The sequence below is a fragment of the Oncorhynchus kisutch genome, linkage group LG17 (assembly GCF_002021735.2).
Source record: "Oncorhynchus kisutch isolate 150728-3 linkage group LG17, Okis_V2, whole genome shotgun sequence".
Taxonomy (NCBI): Eukaryota; Metazoa; Chordata; class Actinopteri; order Salmoniformes; family Salmonidae; genus Oncorhynchus; species Oncorhynchus kisutch.
Window position 1 is genome coordinate 49,294,627 of NC_034190.2, and position 21,634 is coordinate 49,316,260.

General features: G+C 44.2%; 2 protein-coding genes across 7 annotated transcripts; one reads left to right on the plus strand and one right to left on the minus strand.

Moving 5' to 3' along the window:
• Nucleotides 1-142: 142 nt before the first annotated feature.
• LOC109907797 (methyl-CpG-binding domain protein 6) lies at nt 143-19,289 on the minus strand. Of its 4 annotated transcripts, none has more exons than XM_031793987.1 (13): nt 19,180-19,289; nt 11,936-12,137; nt 11,090-11,229; nt 10,763-10,865; nt 10,482-10,650; nt 7,746-9,911; nt 6,637-7,574; nt 6,405-6,522; nt 5,837-5,982; nt 5,085-5,735; nt 4,888-4,940; nt 2,910-2,976; nt 143-2,788 (listed from the first exon to the last, which is right to left on the minus strand). In XM_031793987.1, the coding sequence occupies exons 3-13, from the start codon at nt 11,203-11,205 to the stop codon at nt 2,717-2,719; spliced, it is 4,599 nt and encodes a 1,532-aa protein (XP_031649847.1). In that variant the 5' UTR covers nt 11,206-11,229; nt 11,936-12,137; nt 19,180-19,289; the 3' UTR covers nt 143-2,716. The 4 variants fall into 4 exon arrangements, with proteins under 4 accessions (XP_031649847.1, XP_020361609.1, XP_031649848.1 ...); XM_020506020.2 differs by lacking the exon at nt 19,180-19,289 and adding an exon at nt 13,002-13,194; XM_031793988.1 differs by lacking the exon at nt 19,180-19,289 and adding an exon at nt 12,975-13,194.
• On the plus strand, nt 14,866-20,755 carry LOC109907803 (SH3 and cysteine-rich domain-containing protein 3). Of its 3 annotated transcripts, none has more exons than XM_020506031.2 (13): nt 14,866-15,087; nt 15,552-15,638; nt 15,909-15,987; nt 16,420-16,573; nt 16,679-16,776; nt 16,907-16,967; nt 17,061-17,158; nt 17,287-17,350; nt 18,181-18,233; nt 18,360-18,454; nt 18,578-18,629; nt 18,760-18,897; nt 19,230-20,755. In XM_020506031.2, the coding sequence occupies exons 2-13, from the start codon at nt 15,622-15,624 to the stop codon at nt 19,326-19,328; spliced, it is 1,008 nt and encodes a 335-aa protein (XP_020361620.1). In that variant the 5' UTR covers nt 14,866-15,087; nt 15,552-15,621; the 3' UTR covers nt 19,329-20,755. The 3 variants fall into 3 exon arrangements, with proteins under 3 accessions (XP_020361620.1, XP_020361619.1, XP_020361618.1); XM_020506030.2 differs by having other exon boundaries at nt 15,564-15,638; XM_020506029.2 differs by having other exon boundaries at nt 14,867-15,087; nt 15,577-15,638.
• The last annotated feature ends 879 nt before the right edge of the window (nt 20,756-21,634 follow it).

Consider the following 21,634-nt stretch of genomic DNA (forward strand, 5'->3'; position numbering starts at 1 on the left):
GGAATTATTGATCAAAAGCTGAGTTTGGGCTCCTGGGCTTTTTCCACTGTCTCGAGCATGAATTTGCAAATAAGAGGTTTGCTAGATACAATTCAGTAGATGAAGCCTACAATTAGTTGCAAATACCAACACAAAAGAAGGCTCATTTTCTGTAAATAGTTTAATATTAAATAAAAAAAGACTCCCATATAAAAAGAAAGCTACAGTCCACAATTCAATCTTTAAACATAAGTATTGAAAGCAAGGGTATGAGAAAATACTTAATTACAATTCCCCCAAGAATTCACAATTCATTGTTGTCTCTCTAACAATATAAAATCAAAATAAAACACATTAGCTGTACATATTTACAAATCTCCAAGTGTAGAAATTGCATAATCTGCTTCTTTTCATTTGATTTAAATACAGTAAGAGATGCCAGTATTATTGGGCTGGCAGATAGTGTACAGAGCAAAGCGATTTGAAGGACAAAGAAAGTATAACTCTATCCCACCAAAAATACATTGCATTACAAACCCACACAAAATGGGCAAAAAATGATGTATAAAATAAATACAACTACTGAGCGATATTGTATGCTAAAAAACATGGAAAATTATATTTCTTTTATACTAATACAAATTGTTGAGAGAAAGAGATTTTGTTTAACAAATGTCACAACATATTGTAATGGCCATCTCAGTCTCTGGACTGGAATCCTGTTGAAAATCTGTGGTTAGAATTGAAGAGGGTAGGCCATGAGAACAGACAAAGGGTATCAAAGATCTGGTAAGATTATTTATGGAGGAATGGTCTAAACCAATGTGTTCTCCAATCACATAAAAAATATAAAACATTTAATGGCTCAGTGCCATTATCCTCACAAGGTGAGTTAAAGGAATTTAATTCAGAGGTGCCAATAAGTTTGACCCCTATCGTTAAGAAAAAAAATCTCACTAAACAATATCTCTGTTTCCAATTGTATAAAATCATAGAATTTAAAAAAAAATGTTGGAGCATACAATAGCTCAGTATTAGGATTAGAATTTTTTGTTGTTGAAATTTTTGTTCAATCTTTACCAAGGGTGCCAATAATTGTTGACTTGGATGTATATCTCAACACACTATTTCTTCAGCCATTCCCGTGAAAGGAAACAATTGAAATGTACATTGTTTGCTAAACATCACACAGAGAATATGTTGGAGTGTATCACAAAACATGACCACCAGATCGAGCTGGTACATTTAAAACCTCTACAGGATCGGTGTCCCCCTGCGGGACGGTTGAGCTAACGTAGGCTAATGTGATTAGCATGAGGTTGTAAGTAACAAGAACATTTCCCAGGACATAGACATATCTGATAGGGCCAGAAAGCTTACATTCTTGTTAATCTAACCGCACTGTACTATTTAAAGTAGCTATTACAGTGAAATAATACCATGCTATTGTTTGAGGAGAGAGCACAGTTATGAACTTGAAAATGTATTATTAAACTAATTAGGCACATTTGGGCAGTCTTGATAAAACATTTTGAACAGAAACAAAATAGTTCATTGAATCAGTCTAAAACATTGCACATACACTGCTGTCATCTAGTGGGCAAAATCTAAATTGCTCCTAGATTCCTAAGTCATTTATTGGCCTTTCTCTTGCATTTCAAAGACAAAAATAAAAGTAAAAAATAAACATGTTTTTTTTCTTCTCCTTTGTATTATCTTTTACCAGATCTAATGTGCTATATTATCCTACAGTACATTCACATTTCCACAAACTTCAAAGTGTTCCCTTTCAAATGGTATCAATAATATGCATATCCTTGCTTCAGGGCCTGAGCTACATGCAGATAGATTTTGGTGTGTCATTTTTAGAAAACTAGAGAGAGAAAAAAAAAGAAAGTGTCCTACCCTGAAAGCTTATCTTGAATGTGGGTTGTTAGTAGTGTCAAGTCATGCCCATTTCACATTATCTTTATGAACTTGAAAATATGACTTCAGAATATTTAGGCTGGAGAGTTTGCTGGCCAACTTATTGATCCTGCTTTGTGATACACCCCCTGATTGGGAATTATTACTTTTGCCATTGCATGGTTTCCACACCAAGGCTATGTGTTGGGTAGTAGTGTGTCTGTCTGCAGAGAAGCCCGAGACTGTCTGCCACAGATGCATGGTCTTTCTCTCTCTGGGTACACATACTGTATGACTACCACAGTGAAAGGGCTCAGCAACAGCAAGCATCTCTAGGAGTTGGTATAAGTTGCCCCACAACTCAGGTCCAGGATTAGATATATTTTGTATCCTCATAAGGATTATCTGATCCCAGATCTGTGGTCAGGGACAACGTCTAGCATCTCGAAAACACTCTTGGAACATACACAAACCACACATATCATACAATCTCAAACAGAGAGCAAACGTAGGTCATTCAAGTAGATACTATTATCCTGACTCACAGTAAACGCACTGAGAAACAGTACAGGTTTTTTTTTTTGTAGACAATTCTAACACTTACATCATAACGGATCTCAATCAATAACGCCAAGCAACCACACAGACTTAAGACGGGTCTTCTCCTAAGTGAAAGCATCCACAGAATTATGTTTATTTTTTATCTAGATCACTCCTGTTCAAAGGTAAGAGGTTGGCATGACGATATAGTAGTGCAGTTGAAAAACAGTGGGGGAGCCAGGACAATATAAAGCAGTGATAGTGGGTGAGGTTGGCGGTGAAGGGGAAACAGTCACTGTCTCTGGGACCTGGCCCCCCGCCGCCTCCTGCCCCGGACCGACCTCTCAGGCTTCAGCAGCACCACCTACAACACAGACACACGTCAGCATCGGAACTGCTGTTAGAAAACAGGCCGTGGCAACTGAGCTGATATAATAGGTCCAATTATGTTCAAATGAGAGTTGCGGGAAAGTCCGGTGCTTTACCGTGGGTTTAGGTTCCTCTAGGGCTGGAGCATCCAGATCTCGGAAATCCTCCAGCACATTCTGTAGCCTAAGACACACAAAGAAATGAATATCACTATATATACACACACACACTGAGTGTACAAAGCATTAAGGACACCTGCTCTTTCCATGACGTGCATTGACAAGGTGAAAGCTACAGTACGATCCCTTGATGTCACCTGTTAAATCCACATAGAAGAAGAAGGGGAGGAGACAGGGTTAAAGAAGGATTTTTAAGCCTCGAGACAATCGAGACATGGATTGTGTACGGTGTGCCATTCAGAGGGTGAATGGGCAAGACAAAAGATTCTGGTGCCTTTGAACAAGGTGCCAGGCGCAGCGGTTTGTGTCAAGAGCTGCAGCGCTGCTTGGGTTTTTCACGCTCAACCGTTTCCCGCGTGTATAAAGAATAGCCCACCACACAAAGAACACACAGTCAACTTGACAACTGTGGGAAGCATTGTAGTCAACATGGGCCAGCATCCCTGTGAAACGCTTTCGACACCTTGTAGAGTCCATGCAACTTCCTAACATTGATTTGCACTCCCTTTGGCCCTCAGAACAGCCTCAATTCATCGATGCATGCTCTACAAGGTGTCGAACACACATATAGTGCATACGGAAAGTATTCAGATCCCTTGACTTGATCCACATTTTGTTACATCACAGCATTTTTCTAAAATGGATTAAATTGTTTTTCCCCCCATCAAAATACACACACAAATAACCTAAAATTACAAAGCAAAAACTGTTTTGAAATCTTTAGATTTTTGGGGGAAAATGTATTACAAATAATAAACTGAAATAATCACATTTATTTAATATTTAATATTCAGACCCTTCACTCAGTACTTTGTTGAAGCAGCTTTGCCAGCAATTACAGCCTTGAGTCTTCTTGGGTATGACGCTACAAGTTTGGCACAACTGCATTTGGGGAGTTTCTCCCATTCTTCCTTGCAAATCCTCTCAAGCTCTGTCAGGTTCGATGGGGTGTGTCGCTGCACAGCTATTTTCAGGTCTCTCCAGAGATGTTTGATTGGGTTCAAGTCCAGGCTCTGGCTGGAACACTCAAGGACATTCAGAGACTTGTCCCAAAGCCACTCCTACATTGTCTTGACTGTGTGCTTAGGGTCGTTGTCCTATTGGAAAGTGAACCTTCGCCCCAGTCTGAGGTCCTGAGCACTCTGGAGCAGGTTTTCATCAAGAATCTCTCTGTACTTAGTTCCGTTCCATCTTTCCCTCGATCCTGACTAGTCTCCCAGTCCCTGCCACTGAAAAACATCCCCACATCATGATGCTGCCACCACCATGTTTCACTGTAGGGATGGTGCCAGGTTTCCTCCAGACGTGATGCTTGGCATTCAGGCGGAAGAGTTCGATCTTGTTTTCATCAGACCAGAGAATCTGGTTTCTAATGGACTGAGAGTCCTTTAGGTGGCTTTTGGCAAACTCCAAGCGGGCTGTCATGTGCCTTTTACTGAGGAGTGGCTTCCATCTGGCCACTCTGCCAAATCCTATCCAATCAATTGAATTTACCACAGGTGGACTCCATTCAAGCTGTAGAAACATCTCAAAGATGATCATCAGCTCAATTTCGAGTCTCATAGCAAAGGGTCTGAATACTTACGTAAATAAGGTGTTAAATAAATTTTGAATACATTTGCAGAAATGTCTAAAAACCTGTTTTTGCTTTGTCTATCTATTGTGTGTAGATAGATGAGGGGAAAAAAATATTTAATAAGGTTGTAATGTAACAAAATGTGGAAAAATTCAAGGGGTCTGAATACTTCCCGAATGCACTGTATACACACACACACACACACACATATATACAGGTATTCAATTGAATTGTTCTAAGGAAAAGTGGTAGTGTTATAACCATTGAGAAGATAGGCAGAAAACAACGTTGGTGCTCATCGTTATCAAAGATTAATGTACAGAATCAAAATGAGCTCACGTTTGTTTTCTCTTCCTGCCCCTCCTGGCTCCCGCCGTTTGGGCAGTTAGGTTCTGAAAGGGAAAAAGGCCACTGAAATCAATAAGGCACAAATGATATCTCAAATCTTTCACTGCATGTTATGTAATATGCAATATTGTGAAGAAATGGCATTTTGAACCATGCAGTGTTAAAAACAATACATCCTTATGGCTCACCCTGCCCTGCTCAATGTGCTGCAGACCCACAGTCTCCTCCTTGGGGCAGCTGCCCCCATCTCTGGGGCTCAGGTACCCCCCTGCCTGGGGTCTGTCCCCATTCCTATCTGTGACAGCCTGGCTGTACGACTCGGTCTTGGCTTCCTCAAGGTAGATGGGAGGCAGAGGGGGTTTAGTGTGGCCCTCTGGGACACCTGGCTTGCTCTGCAGGGGTGTGGACGAGCCGTCGTTGCTGGGTTTGGGGGTGCCCTGAGCCGGGGAGTGGGCCGCCTCCAAGTTGAGCCGGGACAGTTCCGGGTTCCTCAGGGAGCAGGCCAGGCGAGGGCTCAGGGACAGGTGGGCAGGGGGCTCCCCAGGGTAGGAGGGGGGTAAGGCACAGAGGACGTCGGCCCCAGTCTGAGCTGCTTCTTGCTCTTTAGCACTGACCTGGAGGAAAGAGGTGTAGATGGTGTCCATGAAGGAGGCATAGGGGTCCAGGACGCTCCCCACGGAGCCCTCACCACGTTGGGACACAGGGGTACGGACGGGACAGGGGCTGGGCGCAGCCTCCGGGGTAAGCCGATTGGCTGGAATATCCTCCTGAGGGGCGGGGCTGTCTTTTCCCTGTAAGGAGATTGGCTTTTCTCCCTCGGAGGGCGGCGCCATGTTGAGCTGAAGGAGGAAGAGGAATGGCTGATGTGATCAACATCCAATACTGATATTTAAAAATCACAGGACAAGGCTCGTGTCAGGAGTCGGAACACAACAAGTACCTGGATGTTGTTGAGGAGGTTGATGGCCCCATCAGGGCCCTGGAGTAGAGGCATGCCCAGGGCAGAGGTCTGTACGGGGGGGAGGAGGAGAGGCCCTGCACCTAGCCCCAGCAGACTGTGGAGGCTAGTCAGAGCAGACAGGTCTCCTACAAAGACACATGGTTCATCACCAAAACGGTTTCCGAATTATCAATATGTGGGTAATGTACAAGATATAGCTTTGTTGTAGCTGTTCCCCACAGTTGTGCATAACACACTATTCGGAGAGTTAAATGTAATAGACAATACTAACTATGATTCAGCATAGCGAGGGCTTGGGACTATAAGGTTCTTTTAGCATTTTTGTCAAAATGTAGTTATTCTGTTCAATGTTCTCTAACTATATAGTACTCTAAAACAACCCCAAAAGAATGCTGTTAAGTTCAAAAGAATAAAAGATAAAAAATATTGCTGACACCATTCAAACCGGTGAGGGTTCAGAACTTTAAAAGCCAATTATTTCAGAATCAATAGGCAACAAAAGCGCTTGATATTACTAGCAGTGGAAATGAACGGTGCTGTGACTAACCTAGGATGCCTGGGTTGAGGAGAGTGGGCAGTAACTGGTGGAGAACAGGGTTGTCCTTCCCCTGGACAGACAGGGGGATGAGGGTGTCCACCCCCCCATCAGGGCCTGAAGCGGAGACCTGGATGGAGACGGGACCAAAACGTCAAACTGACCACTCTAATACAGATAGAGCCAACTCTTTCACAAGGGCAAACTACTGAGTATGAGCACTAAGATAAGGGAGGGAGCCTACCTGAGGTGGGGGTTGTTGGGGTGGGGGGAGCTGAGGGGTGGTCGGGAGGTCAGTAGAGCCCAGGGCAGCGTTTAGCAGAGTGGGGCTGAGGGAGAGGAAGCCCGGGGGAGGGAGAGGAGCGGGGAGCAGGAGCGACTGCAGGGCCTGGAGGGGCCCCTCGGCTGGGGGCAGCAGGCCCTGGAGGGCCTCAAGGAGCCCAGGGCCGGGGAGGGAGGATAGGTCCAGGAGTCCAGAGCCTTTATCCAGAGACAAACCCTCCAACAAGGCTGGGATGTGCTGCTGCTGCAGGGGGAGGTCCAGGCTCAGCTGGCCCAGCCCAGACAGGGGCAACATGGCAGCCTGCTGTTGGCCAAGGAGCAGGGAGGCCATAAGGAGAGCCTGGAGGCCCAGTTTCTCCCCTATACCCAGATCACCCTCCTGGCCTGGGGTAAGGGTGGCAGAGGGGGGTAGAAGTGGGTTCAACAGACCCAGGAGATTGAGAGGCAGCTCTCCCTGACCTCCCATTAGAGAGGGGAGTAGGCTAAACGGAAAGTTGTGGTTCAGATGGGCAGTCTGTTGTTGTTTCTGGTGTTGCTCTTGGTGTTGTTCATGCTGTAACAGTAGTTGTTGGTGTTCCGATTGTTGTTGATGATGATCAGGCAGTTGATGGTGTTGCTGTGAGGTGTTAGAGGTGGGGAGGTGACACTGCTGACCGCCCAGCCACAGGCCCAGGGGTAGGGAGCCCAGGATGGTGGGATCCAAGAGGGAGGGCAGGCCGGCTGTGGCAGACAGAAGCTGGAGGAGCTGCTCCTGGCTCATGAAGGGGAAGGCTTCGGCCAAGGGTAAGGAGCCGGGGGAGTCCCCTAGGGAAGGGGTGTTGCAGGGGCCGGGGCTGCAACCTCCTGGGGTTTTGCTCACTGTCGAGCTACGATGATCAACACTATCAGGCTCTTGCACCCCTAGAGAGGATAAAATAGAACCCGGATGAAAAGGAGCGAGGGAGATTATTGTTCAAAATGCACAGTGCTCAACAACAACTAACACGAATACTGTCGAATGAACAATGAATCAATTTTCCTATTCCGTGGACTTCGCCTAGTTACAGACAGAATTTCAAGGCTCAACCTCACCTGCAGTGTTGTTGCCGGTGGTTGTGTCCAGGCCCCCTTCCTCCAGAGGTGTGGTGGAGGAGGCTGCCAGCAGGGCCAGCACGTGGTTACTAAGATCCAGGGGTCTGGGGGAGGTGGTGCTGCTGCAGCTGGTGACGGTGGTGCTATGGTTGGAGGTGGGGGTGCTGTTGGGAGGATGACCCAGGCTGAGACCAGGGCCTAGTGTTGATATGCTCTCAATCTCCACTGATGCACTGACGTCAGGCAAGGTATGGCACATAGGAGACTGTAAGGTGGTGGTGGCAGCATCCATAGGTTGGTTTTGGGCCTGCCGTAGCCTATCAGGGGTGTGTCGGGTGGGCGAGGGGCTACTGCGATGGTGTGCTGACTGAGCGTTGGACAGGGCCGTGGAGGGAGACCGTCTCTGTTTGGGACTGGCCTTCGTATGTGGAGACTGTGCACTAGCACTACCAAGCCTGGACAATGACTGAGTGGGAGACAGGGGCTGTGACAGGCCTTGCATGGTACAGGGATGAGAGGGGGACTGCATGGGGAATGGTCTAATGTTTAAATGGGAGGGAGAGGGAGACTGCCTGGGGCTCTGCCTCGTGCCTCCTGTACCGTGTCCAGAGCCGGGCTGGGCTCCGGCGGCTTGGGCGTTCTGCATACTGAGCAGGTGAAGCAGAGCGGAGAGAGGCTGGGTGGGGGGATCCGGTTGACCTGCAGTGATTGTAGTGAAGTCCAGGGCGCCGTCAGGCTGCTTCTGAGGACCTGTGAGCGGGCAGGAGTGTCGGACTGAGAGCCTCAGACCCTGGAGGTGGTTCTCCGACGTGGCAGAGTGGGACGAGCCTGAGGTAGAGGAGGGTTGAGAGTGCAAGGCGGAGAGGTTGAGCACGTCACCGGGGGTTCTGAGACCGCTCACCTGGGAGTCCTTCAGCATGCTGAGCACCGTGGGCGAACGCCGCTGCCGCTTCCTGTGGGACGTCCGGTCTGTAGGGGAGAGGTGCAGGGGACTCGAGGCTAGGGGCTGAGAGAGGGTGGCGCAGGGGTGGAGGAGCAGGTGGGAGGCTGCAGGGAGGGGCCTAGTGATGGAGGGATGGCTGTTGTTGTGTAAAGTGCTGTTTGTTACCTTTGACTGCCGGGACTCTTTCGAGACCTCCAGAGAGGTGGCCGAGCTGAGGACGCTGGCTGAATTGGAACTGTGGTCGTGGGCCATCTGGCTGGCCAGCTGAGCCTTAGCTGCTGCCGAGAGGAGGCTACTGGCAGGAAACGAGGCTGTGTGTGGTTGCTTCTGGTGGTTCAAGAACTGTCCAAGAGGCAACCCAGAAGGACCAGCACTGATCCCCATGCCTGAGCCAGTGGCAGAAGCAGGTGCCTTTGTGGGCTTCTCACCCTTTTCAAGAGCTAGAGAGAGGATCTGAGGATTGCTTTGGTTGCTCAGTGAGTTTGTGTTAAGGATGTGATTATTAGTGCTACCGTTGCCTGAGTTCCTAAACTGCTCTAAGATGTCCTCGAGCTTGTATTTGGGGAAATGGAGGTTAGGGGACCCCCCGGGTAGAGGAGAGTGTGGGGAAGAAGAGGATATCCTTCTGGGGGGGTAGCCGCCCAGCACCACCCCTCCCACCTCCTGTTCAGAAAGCGAGGAAGAGGCGGAGGGGTGGCGTGAGCGCTGGCGGGGAGAGGGGGAACATGAGGGGGACAGGAGAGACCCAATGATGATACCATGTGGGTGGCTCTGCCCTCCCCTTCCCAGTGTCCCAGGGGAGGAGGGAGGAAGGGGAGAGAGGGGCCCCAAATGAGGAGATCTGGGGGCTTCCGGAGTCTGGGGTGTCCTCTGACCCTGACTGAAGTTGTGAGACGTGGGGGTGCATGGGGACCTCTGAGGTGCCCCATAGCTAGAGAATTGAGAGGTGGTGGGAGGGAAATGGAGAGGAGGGGGCAGTCTCTTCAGAATCTCAGGAGAGTGATGAGAGTTAGTGCTAGCATGTGAGAGGGGTGAGGAACCATTGTAGGAATACACAAGTTGGGTGGAATATTTAGGACTGCCACAAGGGTTGTGGTTGAGATTATTGTTGGGCCTGGAGTGGACTAGATGGTATTTAGAGGGATAAGTGCCACGTTCTTCTTCTTCCCTGTCCACTCTCATCCTCTTTGGATCTTGGTTCTCCATAATGGCACTGGTGACCTCTGCAAACAAACAAAAAACCTACATTAAGGGCTGGCACAATAATCGTATGGTTGACAACGACGGACGATAACCACGAAACAAAACAAAAACACTGTCATAATGGTCTCAATTCAACTTTATTTTCAAGTAAATATAGTTTCCCAAAAAGCTTTCTTTTTTTCCCATTCATGTTTAAGTGTAGTGGGTAAAGTTAGCAGGCCTAATCATTTTACAGGCAGAATGGCATGGTCGGGAGGAGAAGATTATTTTGAATAAGTCCCAAGCAGTCAAAACCACGGGTTTCACAAAAGCTGTGTTGTAATCATTAGGTATGTCGTAGCACATTTTCAAAGATGCAAAATGATACGTTACAAACTAGAAACGAAAACTACTGTGAAAATAACTGTGGTCATTTGCATGACAATTAATCACTACCCAAAACCCCGTAATTGTCACAGAACTAACCAACACGATTAGTTACATTTCTGAGAGCAATTTTTCAATAGCACCATGAAAACCGGTAATAGCAGTACAATATCCTACAAATACTTTGTTATATTAGATCTATTTTTTTTTCCTTTCATATTTACCTGTGTGACAGGAAACATAGGGCAGCTGTGAAGCCTGCATACTGCGACAGAGCGCTGCCATGGCAACCACTTTCCTTCGATGGTTACAGAGCTTTGTCATGTCCTGCTCTGCCTTCCCCACCAGCTGGCTGCGCTGCTGAACTTTGACCCCTAGGCTAAAGTTAAACACCTGCCCGAGACAATAAAAGGAACAAACCTTCAGCAAACCGCGGTCAAAATCAGGTGTGACACAGCGGAAATGAGATGGGAGATGCAGAGGGAAAAGTGAGGTCTCCTTTTACCTTGTGGATGACCAGTGGACATTCCAGGCCACACTTGCATGTGCCATCGGTCAACAGATAAGACTTAACCTCCTCCAGTGAAGACAGGAATGTGCCACTTGGACTGTTGGAATGGACACGGATGCAGGAGATTCGTTTTTAAATAAAAGAGAAGGGAAATCAAATATATTTGACAATTCCCTGCTCTAGCCCAGCTTTTGGGAAATTAAGACAACGCACACGCAGACTAGTCTGAATATATAATATGGAATAACATCGTATAAGACATATAAGAATAGATTAAATGTTCATAACACAAGCACTATGCCCGTTACTGGACCTGCTTACCTGACGTACACCACAAGCCCGTCCTCCACTCTCCTCTGCCAGCCAATGGGGACTTGTATTGCCACAGTGTGAACTCCATCCGTGTCTCCACTGCCACTCTCACTGCCTCCCATCATTTTGTAAAAACCGCCTTACAGCACCTTTGGGATAGAAGTGGCGGGAACAAATGTAGTATGAATTAGGGCTGTGGACGATCCCAGAATGGCAATATTTCTCCCATGGGAAAAATGGAAACATAGAGGCAGATCAAACTCTTTAGTCGTTTATAAACCTGTAGTACGTAACATATTGTGTGTTATAGATTGGAAAATAAATAAAAGTGACTGGATTTTGGACAACATAATATTTGTTTCCAACATTACCTATTTATTGCCTTACCGCCTCACGCCATTTGCACACACTGTAAATAGACGTTCTTTTTCTATTGTGTTGTTGACTGTACGCCTGTTTATTCCATGTGTAACTGTTGTTCTTTGTGTCGCTTTGCTTTATCTTGGCCAGGTCGCAGTTGTAAATGAGAACTTGTTCTCAACTATCCTACCTGGTTAAAAAAAGGTGAAATTTTAAAAAATGACAGCTTTTTCCTTAAGATGTTAAACCCTCTTTGTGTTTTGTTTCCTGGTCACGATACTAACGAGTATCAAAATACTGGTATTGTCCCAGCCCTAGTATGAATGCATGAGAGCTTTAATGAACAACTATTACGACAACAGTACTGAGATTCGGATTTCAATGTTTCCCCACCAAAAACACAACCAGAGTTCCAACTCATAGAAACCAATATAAAGTCAAACAGAGCATGGCTGATGAGTGAGGAAGGATATCATGTCGTTTTCTCCAGTATACCTTGTCATCTTTGAAAAGCCCAAGATAGTATTGGCTATGGTATCCACCGTTTGAAGGCCATGGTGTCAGCGGAGAAGAACAGACTCTGCCAACCTCCTTCCAAACGCCTTGCAGAACTCTCCAAGAACGAAGTCTTCTAGCCCTACTTCAGAAGTCAGGCCCCTCCAAAAACGCTGCAGCTCACACTCGGGCCACTGTATATCTGCAATTGAAGATAAAGATGTACCTAGTTAGTTAGCCTTTAAATAAACACATGAAATGTTGAACAAAAGGTATCTCTCAATTCTGATCGCTACAATAACCCACACAGACATAGAAGGGAATGCATATTTGGACATGCCTAGTTGTATTTCAATTGAGTCAGTAGCGTAGTATCAAATAGCTAGCTAGTTGGATGTTGAAATGAGAAGGGAAACCCAGCATTTGTAACCTGATAATAAAATAACTAAATGCACACTATACTTATCTAATATATTACAAGAGAAAGCGACACGCAAAGTAGCGAAATCATATGAACAACGAGGAAGGTCCTATATCCAACGTCAAGGTGAAATAAGCTTTATCCTAGCTAGCCAACTAACGTAAACGAGCCAATGTTGCAGTCTGATGTTTCGTGACAGGTTGATAGACAGTGCGAAATAACAGCATTTTAATCATGAGAACTTTGGGGAAAAAAGTGTTGTTTATAACTAGTCATGCATGCTAGCTAGATAACGAAGAATTGAGCGAATTGCATTCAACCGTTCTGTTCTAAAACAAGCTCTCGAAGTTTTTGGAGTCTTCTCCTGTAAGCTCGCGGGAGAACACATAGTTAGCTGGCTTGGTAATGCTAAACTATTTTGGATGTTAACCTTATCTAGACAGCCAATACGATGATCAATCTTTCAGTGCAGTCTTTTCGCCACCAATCAAATCTCCGCCGGTCTATTAGATCGCTACATCTGCCCATCGGGTTAAAAACAAAGGGCAATAATGCTTCATTTTACTGCGCCTATGATCTTGGGGCGAAGCTAGCTCGCTAGCATTGACAGACATTTACTTGATTCTGTAGTGTCCCAAGACCCACCGATGTCCGATCGTGTCGCCAAATTATTCAGTTATTATCTCCAGACACTGCTCGATCAGGTCGGTGTAGGTTAAGCAAAAAGTTAGCGTAGCTGATGCACCTTTTAATCCCTATTTCACGGTTTCAATTTTTTTTCTTGCAGATTCCGTGCAAAAAAAGAATGGAGTTTTCTAAGGAGCATGCGCACTTGGGATGCGAGAGACTGTTGTACCCACAATGCAATGGGACCTTTGTAGTGGTAGTCAAAGATTGTGTACTATGTTGACAAGATAGTCAAGTGACCGCTCTAACAATGGAAATACATATCCTCAAAGATGGAAGGCAGGCGTGAGGAAGCGACATCGGGTGGAACCATTCCAGCCAATGAGAGGGCAGATACACGTGTCAACAACAAGCCATGGAGATAGATAGAGCCGGGGTTTGCCAAACTTTATTGCTTCGTGACTCACCAATTGAGGTGTCTTTTGAGTCCTGACCAACCATATGGGTTGGGCGGTGAAAAAACATACACAGACCACACAATAAGTAAAAAATACAACCATGGCAGCAGAGAGAAAATGTTACCGTTTTAAAGCTAATTTCCTGCAAATCTACACATTTTGTAATGAAGCTGAAATAAAATGTTGCCTGTTACATTTTTCCATATGGCTAATGCTATGTTCTTATTATAACAAAGTCAATAGGGGCCTGATTGTAAGTATTTAAAGATTCTAGGCTATTTTCTATTCGGTTTTAGTTGTTGAAGTTTACACTGAAAGCGTTTTTCCATCCCTAAAATGTTGTTTTTTTATTACCAAAAATGTAATCCCACGACCCACCTGGACCCCTGCCGCAACCCACAAGTGAGTCCCGACCCACAGTTTGGGAACCACTGAAATAGAGGACTCATCTTTGTATCTGTGCTATTATAGCGTATATGACAGCACGGGCAGTGCCAATGCCATCTCCATTTAAAGTAGTACATTTTCTTCTTCCTCATTGACTGATTGCTCCAAACTCATAGGAATCCCCACCCAGTTGACTACTTTAAAATGGTGGAAGCCCTCAGTGGCAATGTCCATGCTCAAACAGGTTAGATGCGAGTCCTCTATCTATATGACAATAAACACAACTCAATATTAGGTTGTTTTTTCAAAGTATGTCAAAATGCCACGTGCGTCCACTTATATTGGTGCATTGTAACAACCTAAACATTACGAAACGTTTATTTGATCAAATTAGCCACACGTAGCAAATTAGAAATTCATTTTTTTGTGGACCAAATTCGACACTTGTTGACCACCATATAATAAGTCCCGTTATTTTCATGGACAGATTTTGAGCGGAGTAAAACCTCTTGGCCTCGCGCAATCTCTGTGGTAGCCGAGCAAAAAAATACAATAAAGGAGCCAGTTTGTTGTTCAACAGTGCTGGGGCCAAAAATAGGCCTTTGTAAAATTTCATGTTTTCATCTATGGATTAGCTACCTCTGACTACTCCCATATCAGTCTTCCACAATATGAATACATTTTCAAATTCTTATTTTGATCCTCTTACATAAAAACTACACATTTTTGTTTCTGTTTTAGAATTTCTTTCCTATTCAATAAGGATTTGAACTGTTAATGGTTTTATATGGAATAGTATAATGTGTTCACAGTGTATTGAAAATGCGAGAAACTACAGAAATTCTGATGATGCCTGCAGTTTGTACAGTAAGCCAACAGTAGGCTGTGTGTGTCTTGGCCTGCCCTCTCAGGTTGTGAGCGGGGTCTGATTTCCCCTCGTCATCGGTGCCCTGAAAGTTACCCAGCTGTCTCACTCACTCACAATGACACCTACCCTCACAGTCCCTTACTCACTCACCCCTCTGCTCTAACCACTAACCATTGGATCACTGCTAGGAAATGACATGCATAAAGAATAGCTCAAAAGGGAAGTACCAATCAAGAGTTAGAAGTGTTTCGGAGGTCTCCGGTGTGACAGGTTGCTCATCACACACGAAAGGAACATCTCTGAATCCAAACTGGTGAAGAAAGCCTTTGCCATTCATCCACATACCAGATTCAATTTCTTCATTGACTGGACTAGCAACCAGTGGGACCAAGTATGTCTCAATTTCAACTATATTGCATTCCTCTGTTTTTAGCGTGTGGTCTGTTCAGTTCTTTTCTAACTCGACATCATATATTTAATTGTTCAGTCAGCTATTAGTTAGATAGCAAATTGTTTAAGTTTTCATTGAGAAGGGACTGAAATGTCAAATATTCGCGAAGACTTCTGGTCTTATATCGTTGTACTTTTCCCCAGAACTTCTCAGCTCATGCCCAAATTTAGCTATGATGAGATTGAGTTACCCTTCCCCAAAATAGTAGAGTGGATGAGCGTATCTTAGGGGGGGGGGGGGGGGTGTATGTCCATGTATGCTTGTGTGTGTGGGGGAAATCATCCTGCCCATACCTAGCTGTTCTGTAAATCATTTTAAAACTCCCACAGACTAGACCAAAGTAGTCAAGTGTTCCATTCAAATGGTTCTCAGATTGAAGGTGATATTGAAAGCCAGTGTTTCTGTTCCCTAAACTGTCTCATGTCTCAGGTGCGTAGCACTGCAGGACGAGCGTGAGAGCTCACACATCACACCATGGCCCAGTATGACCAGTGAGTCTACTCTCATGTTGCTGAACTCAATACACTCTATGTACAGAATGTGGATAGTCCTTTTAAACAGTTACCCCTGGTTCTAATGAACACAATATGGGAAATATTTTAGGAATTATATTTTTCATTGCAATAATCATGTTAAACTTGGTCAAATTCAAATGCTCAGACACCATAACAATTCTTCTGCAATGTTCACTCTCAAATGCATTTCAGGTGTCCTTGTCGCTCGATGTTGCTTAATGTTCTCTGTTTGTTTGTCTGTGTTAGACTGGAAGATAAACATTCGGTGGATATCCACGACAACCCCACAACCCCTGACAATATTGTAAAAGAGGAAGACAATACTGTGAGTGGCACATCAATCTGCCACCGTTGGCAACACCATCCCCCAAACAGATTCAAATTTACAGCCAGCTAGGACGCTCATTAGTGTAATATATGTGAGGCTTCCCCGTTCCCTATTTCTATTCTGTAGTTAGGGGACACTATGGGCTAAACCTAGAGCTTTTTTGTCATTGACCACATACTTGCCCAAAGTCAAATAATATTTAAAATGCTTGTTAAATGAAAAGCTACTTTTACTTCACTGATTTACTTAACTGATGCAAAAAAACAAACATTTGCACGTTATAGAGAACGACCGTGTGGACTTGTCAATGACAGGAAAGCATTATTTTGACTAGACTGATTCTTACCTCTCCAAACAGTGGTCACTAGGGAGAAGGAAGGAAAGCTGTCTACCACTAATAGTATTGAGATGTAGCCACTCTCTCTGCAGGTATACTTCGTTTATGAGGAGGAGGTAGAAGTAGAGGAGAAGGAGCCCGAGCCCGAGCCCGTTGTTATATTGGTGAATGACAAACCACACAAGTTCAAGGACCACTACTGCAAGACGCCCAAGTTCTGTGACGTCTGTGCTCGTATGATCGTCCGTAAGTTTAAAATGGACCAGGAGTCGCTCTTGTATTTATTCATATTATCTGTAAAGCTTAATCATACTGACTAGCTTCTTACTGTACATATTTTCAACCTTTCAGTCAACAACAAGTTTGCTCTAACGTGCAAAAACTGCAAGACCAACATCCACCACTCGTGCCAGTCCTATGTTGAGTATCAGAAGTGCTTTGGCAAAATTGTAAGACGTTTTCTCTTCATAATTTAGGTCACGATGGTATAAAGTCAGATCACGATCAAGTTCATGTTGCATGTGGTTGCCGGAAACACATCAATTCCTCTACGAATTCATATTGCGGTCTCTCCTATAGCCCCCAGGTTTCAGACGAGCATACAGTTCCCCTCTATACAGTAGTGACCAGACAGATGCAGGTAAGACACTAGACATCTCGACAAGCTAAGGGTTCAACTTGTGTTCAACATATTTTGAACTGTGTGTTCCCTCTGCTGCGTTCTCCTGTCCAGCCCACTCCAACCGTAACGACCCTGTGTTTGACACCCTGCGGGTTGGGGTTGTCATGGCAAACAAGGAGCGCAAGAAGGGGTCTGAAGACAAGAAGAACGTGAGTGTGGCACACATTAGCCAAAAGGAAAATGAATGACGATAAGTCACAATAACGGTATCATTAACTGACAGACATTTGCATAGGGAATATAAATTGTATGTTAACCATATTTTTCACCCTCCAAGATGATGATGATGATGATGGAGGAAGAGGAATCACAACAACCTAAAGAAGACGAGCAGGCAGAAGGTATTGAAAGAGGATGAAGGATGTCCATATTGACGCATGTGATAATTCAAGTTGGTGCCATCTATGGTTCCACTGCATCAACTGTACAAAAATATGGTGTATTTATTTATAACCACATAGTTTTACTTAAACAAATTGTGCCATGTGATTTGATTTTGGAGCCCATCAAAGGGAACGGTAAACTAGCTGAGCGGTTGTTTAAGCAGTATTAAATAAAGGTTCAATAAAAATTAAAAATTAAAAATGAAGAATATTGAGTTGCACAGTTGCACAGTTGTGTAAAGTGGGATGGGTGTCCTTTGGGTGGTGGACCATTCTTGATACACACGGGAAACTGTTGAGCGTAAAAAAAATCTAGCAGTGTTGAAGTCTTGACACAAACCGATGCGCCAGACACCTTCTACCATACCCTGTTCTAAAGCACTTAAATATTTTGTCTTGCCCATTCACCCTCTGAATTGGCACACATACACAATCCATGTCTCAATTGTCTCAAGGCTTGAAACTCCTTCTTTAACCTGTCTCCTCCCCTTCATCTACACTGATTGAAGTAGGTTTAACAAGTGACATCAATAAGGGATCATAACTTTCACCTGAATTCACCTGTCTATGTCATGGAAAGAGCAGGTGTTCTTTATGTTTTGTGTATGTATGTCAACCTTTTCTCAGACAAAACAGAATGGCATACAGTACAGAATAAATCCCCCAAATTCTTACACTGAATGTCAATGAGCTACATAAAATACTTGTAATACTGGGTCTAAACGTTGAGGAGTTCACCATTGTTGTAGTGAAACTCTACAAAGACAATATGTGTGATGTGTTTGTAGGAAAGCCCGAGGGGGATAAGAAGGGAGACAAGGCTGACAAAGCAGATGACAAGGTAAGGGACTTTAACCGCCTGACAAGCCCTGACGTCATGTATACACAAACCACGTCCACATCAACAATAACACCCTGTCTGGTACGTCAATACCAGTAGACAAACATCTGTCTATGTATGCTACAGAAAAAGAAGGAGATGGGAAACATGGGAAATCAGTCCCATTACTACCTGGCTCTGTACCGCTTCAAGGCCATTGAGAAAGACGACCTTGACTTCCAGTGAGTTTCCTAAAACATTTCCTTATATTGTATGAATGACGTTTTATGTCCAATATTTCAGTCTGGTGAACGTTTTTAAATCCAATTTCATACAAATATTACAAACCTTTGTGTGTCTTTCAGTCCTGGTGATCGAATCACTATAATCGATGACGCCAATGAAGAATGGTGGAGGGTAATGGTTCCTGACAAGATGATCGAGCAAGCTGACAATGATCAAAACTAGCAATGGCTCTACCAGCTCATTGGCTGTGCTTTCTCATTTATTGTCGACATCGTAAATAAGGCCTATTTTCTATTCTCAGGGGAAGATTGGTGAGAAGACAGGTTACCTCCCCACCAATTACATCATTAGAATAAAAACTGGGGAGAGGGTGTTCAAGGTGACACGGTCCGTCGTGGGAAACAGAGAGATGGGACAGATCACTCTGAAAAAAGACCAGGTAAGAAACAGATGGGTCGCTGTTTGTCAGACCTGAGTCAAATACTATTACATCCTTGAAAGTACTGTAATTTAGGTGTACTTTATGTTTCTAGGAAAAGAATGTGTTGAGTTTTTCTTTGTACAGGAAACTGATTTCAGCTTTATGATCATGAACAGTATGGATGGAGGTGTGCATGTGGACAGTGACTGTAATGATGCTACTGTGTGTGTTTGTGTGTGCGTGTGTGCGTGTGTGAGTGTGTGCGTGTGTGTGCCTGGTCATCTGCAATGATTACAGTACCTCTGTGGAGCCACAACACTTTCCTCCATCCTCTTTGTGTTGTGTTGCAGATCGTGGTGAAGAAGGGAGAGGAGGTGAATGGCTACCTGAAGGTCAGCACCGGCCGCAAGCTGGGCTTCTTCCCCGCCGACCTGCTCCAGGAGATCTGAACCTTACCGGATCACAACCACAACCATAGGACTTGGGTCACACCGTCACCAGGACCATAATCACACAATTCATCAAACCCAGTTCCAGTGAACACACGTGACCAGGCACAGCATTTTTATACTACCAATCTAGCACCACTATCATTTTCCACCTGTAGGGGCCTAGGTCTGATCTGGTGAGTCTGTAAGCTGTTTGAGGGCTGTAAAGGCTCAGAGAGGGCAAGGTTATTGAGTGTAACCCAATACTGCAGCCTCCCCAGCCTGTTGAACTGGGTCAGCTGGCCATGCAATCTGAGCTGGATGGAGAAATGTGTTAGGTCAGACCGTAAATGTGTGTGGTGGGAATTTAAAACGTTAACATGTTTGTGTCATTTTAATGTGATGAAAACTGGACAACCTTAAACTAGATCTTCAGCAAGGTTCAAAAGGCAATGGCTGTAACTACTGTAAGTAGCTAGGATTTCAACATATTGTTTTGTTATTCATTCAAACAAATGTATATTTTGGAGGCTATTGCTTACTGTCACTGTAGTAGCTTTATTTTCCCCTTGATGTCCATGTTAAAGGGAGCTTGCTAAAGTGCATGTCGTTATTTTTTTGCATGGGCCCGTCTTTAATAATCATTGCCAAAACAATGTGCTGTGTATTTGAGGAATTTATATAGAGCAATAGCCTATGGTGACACACAGACCCACGTGCTTTTGCCAGACTAACGTAGGCCTATCATTGATGCAAGATTGTAACATTACAGGCCTATCATTGATGCAAGATTGTAACATTACAGGCCTATCATTGATGCAAGATTGTAACATTACAGGCCTATCGTTGATGCAAGATTGTAACATTACAGGCCTATCATTGATGCAAGATTGTAACATTACAGGCCTATCGTTGATGCAAGATTGTAACATTACAGGCCTATCATTGATGCATTATTGTAACATTACAGGCCTATCATTGATGCAATATTGTAACATTACAGGCCTATCATTGATGCAATATTGTAACATTACAGGCCTATCATTGATGCAATATTGTAACATTACTGTACAGCCATTTGTTATTCATGTTCTATTGAAATACCAACAGCCAAGTGCAGGCTTGTACTTTATTTTTGTAGCAGTATTTTGCATTCACTGATATGTGTGTGTCTACTATAACTCAGGACTCATATGCCTAACCTAAACAGGTAGGCCTTATCAGTTAAGCTTTTGTCTACAAAATAGTCATAACAGGTACTCATCTTGATCCAATGATGGGGACCAGAGCCATGTATTTGTTCTAAATACATGGCTCTGATGTTGACAACTAGTGATGTGCAGTTCGCGAACAATATTTATTTATGTCGTTATTTTTGAACTACTCTTTTTTTCTGACTCAAGAAACATTTTTTTTTTTTTGAGTGACTCGTTAATTTTAGTCCTTCATTTGACTTTCCTCTTCTTCTTCCTCATCCCCTTCTTCTTCCTCTTCTTCTACTTCTTCGGTATCATGTCGTTCACACATTTTGTTTTTGCATGCCGCTACCTACCTAAATTTGCACCAACAACTAACCCTACACTTAATTGTATAACACTATTTTTTATCATAAAAAAATGCATGTAAAAACTGTCCAACTATGGAGAATATCCTAGCTCCATATATGAAATTAAGGAAATGCGTATATGGAGCATGTCTACTCCTTATATCTAATAAAATGTCAGATATACACACTCCTTTGTCCCATGCCCTCCTTCACACTTCTTACATCTCCAAATCTCCTTCCTACACACTGCTGCAATATGACCATAAGCTTGGCATCTGAAACACCTCAGTGGGTTCGGCACAAAAGCTCTCACTGGATAACTGTCTACAAGTCTACTTTGAGTTACCTTCACCAATTTAACAGTACCCAAATTATTTCCTACCCAGCCTGAGACTACATATAGATCAGCCAAAAGGCAGGGATCCACTTTCTTCAAAAATGTCGAACCCACTGTGCCCGAATCATCCTTTGCATGACCATCAGGGCAAAGCTTGGACAGAGGTCTTCACCAAACCTGTCACAGCATTCATCCTCACTCTCCTCAGGTTAAATTTCTGAGCCATCAAAGCTAGCAGAATACAGGTTGTACTTGATGCCATTCTTCTTCAACACACTTCTTCTCTCTACACTCACCTCTTCTCCTTCTTCCTCGCTGTCCATAACCATATCTATCTGTTCACCACGCTCTTGCCATGCCTTCAACAGCTTTATTGCTTGCAGAGCATGCACTGATGGCATTTCTCCAACATAAACTTCAGTTCCTTAGGCCAATTTACAAGTC

Excerpts from the sequence above, each read along its gene's own strand:
- LOC109907797 (XM_031793987.1), bottom strand. The coding sequence starts at position 11,205 with ATGATGGGAGGCAGTGAGAGTGGCAGTGGAGACACGGATGGAGTTCAC. Across the intron at positions 4,941-5,084 it reads AGCACATTGAGCAGGGCAGG|AACCTAACTGCCCAAACGGC; the intron begins GTGAGCCATAAG and ends TTTCCCTTTCAG. Across the intron at positions 2,789-2,909 it reads TAGAGGAACCTAAACCCACG|GTGGTGCTGCTGAAGCCTGA; the intron begins GTAAAGCACCGG and ends TCTGTGTTGTAG.
- LOC109907803 (XM_020506031.2), top strand. Across the intron at positions 17,159-17,286 it reads GGTCTGAAGACAAGAAGAAC|ATGATGATGATGATGATGGA; the intron begins GTGAGTGTGGCA and ends TCACCCTCCAAG. Across the intron at positions 17,351-18,180 it reads AGAAGACGAGCAGGCAGAAG|GAAAGCCCGAGGGGGATAAG; the intron begins GTATTGAAAGAG and ends ATGTGTTTGTAG.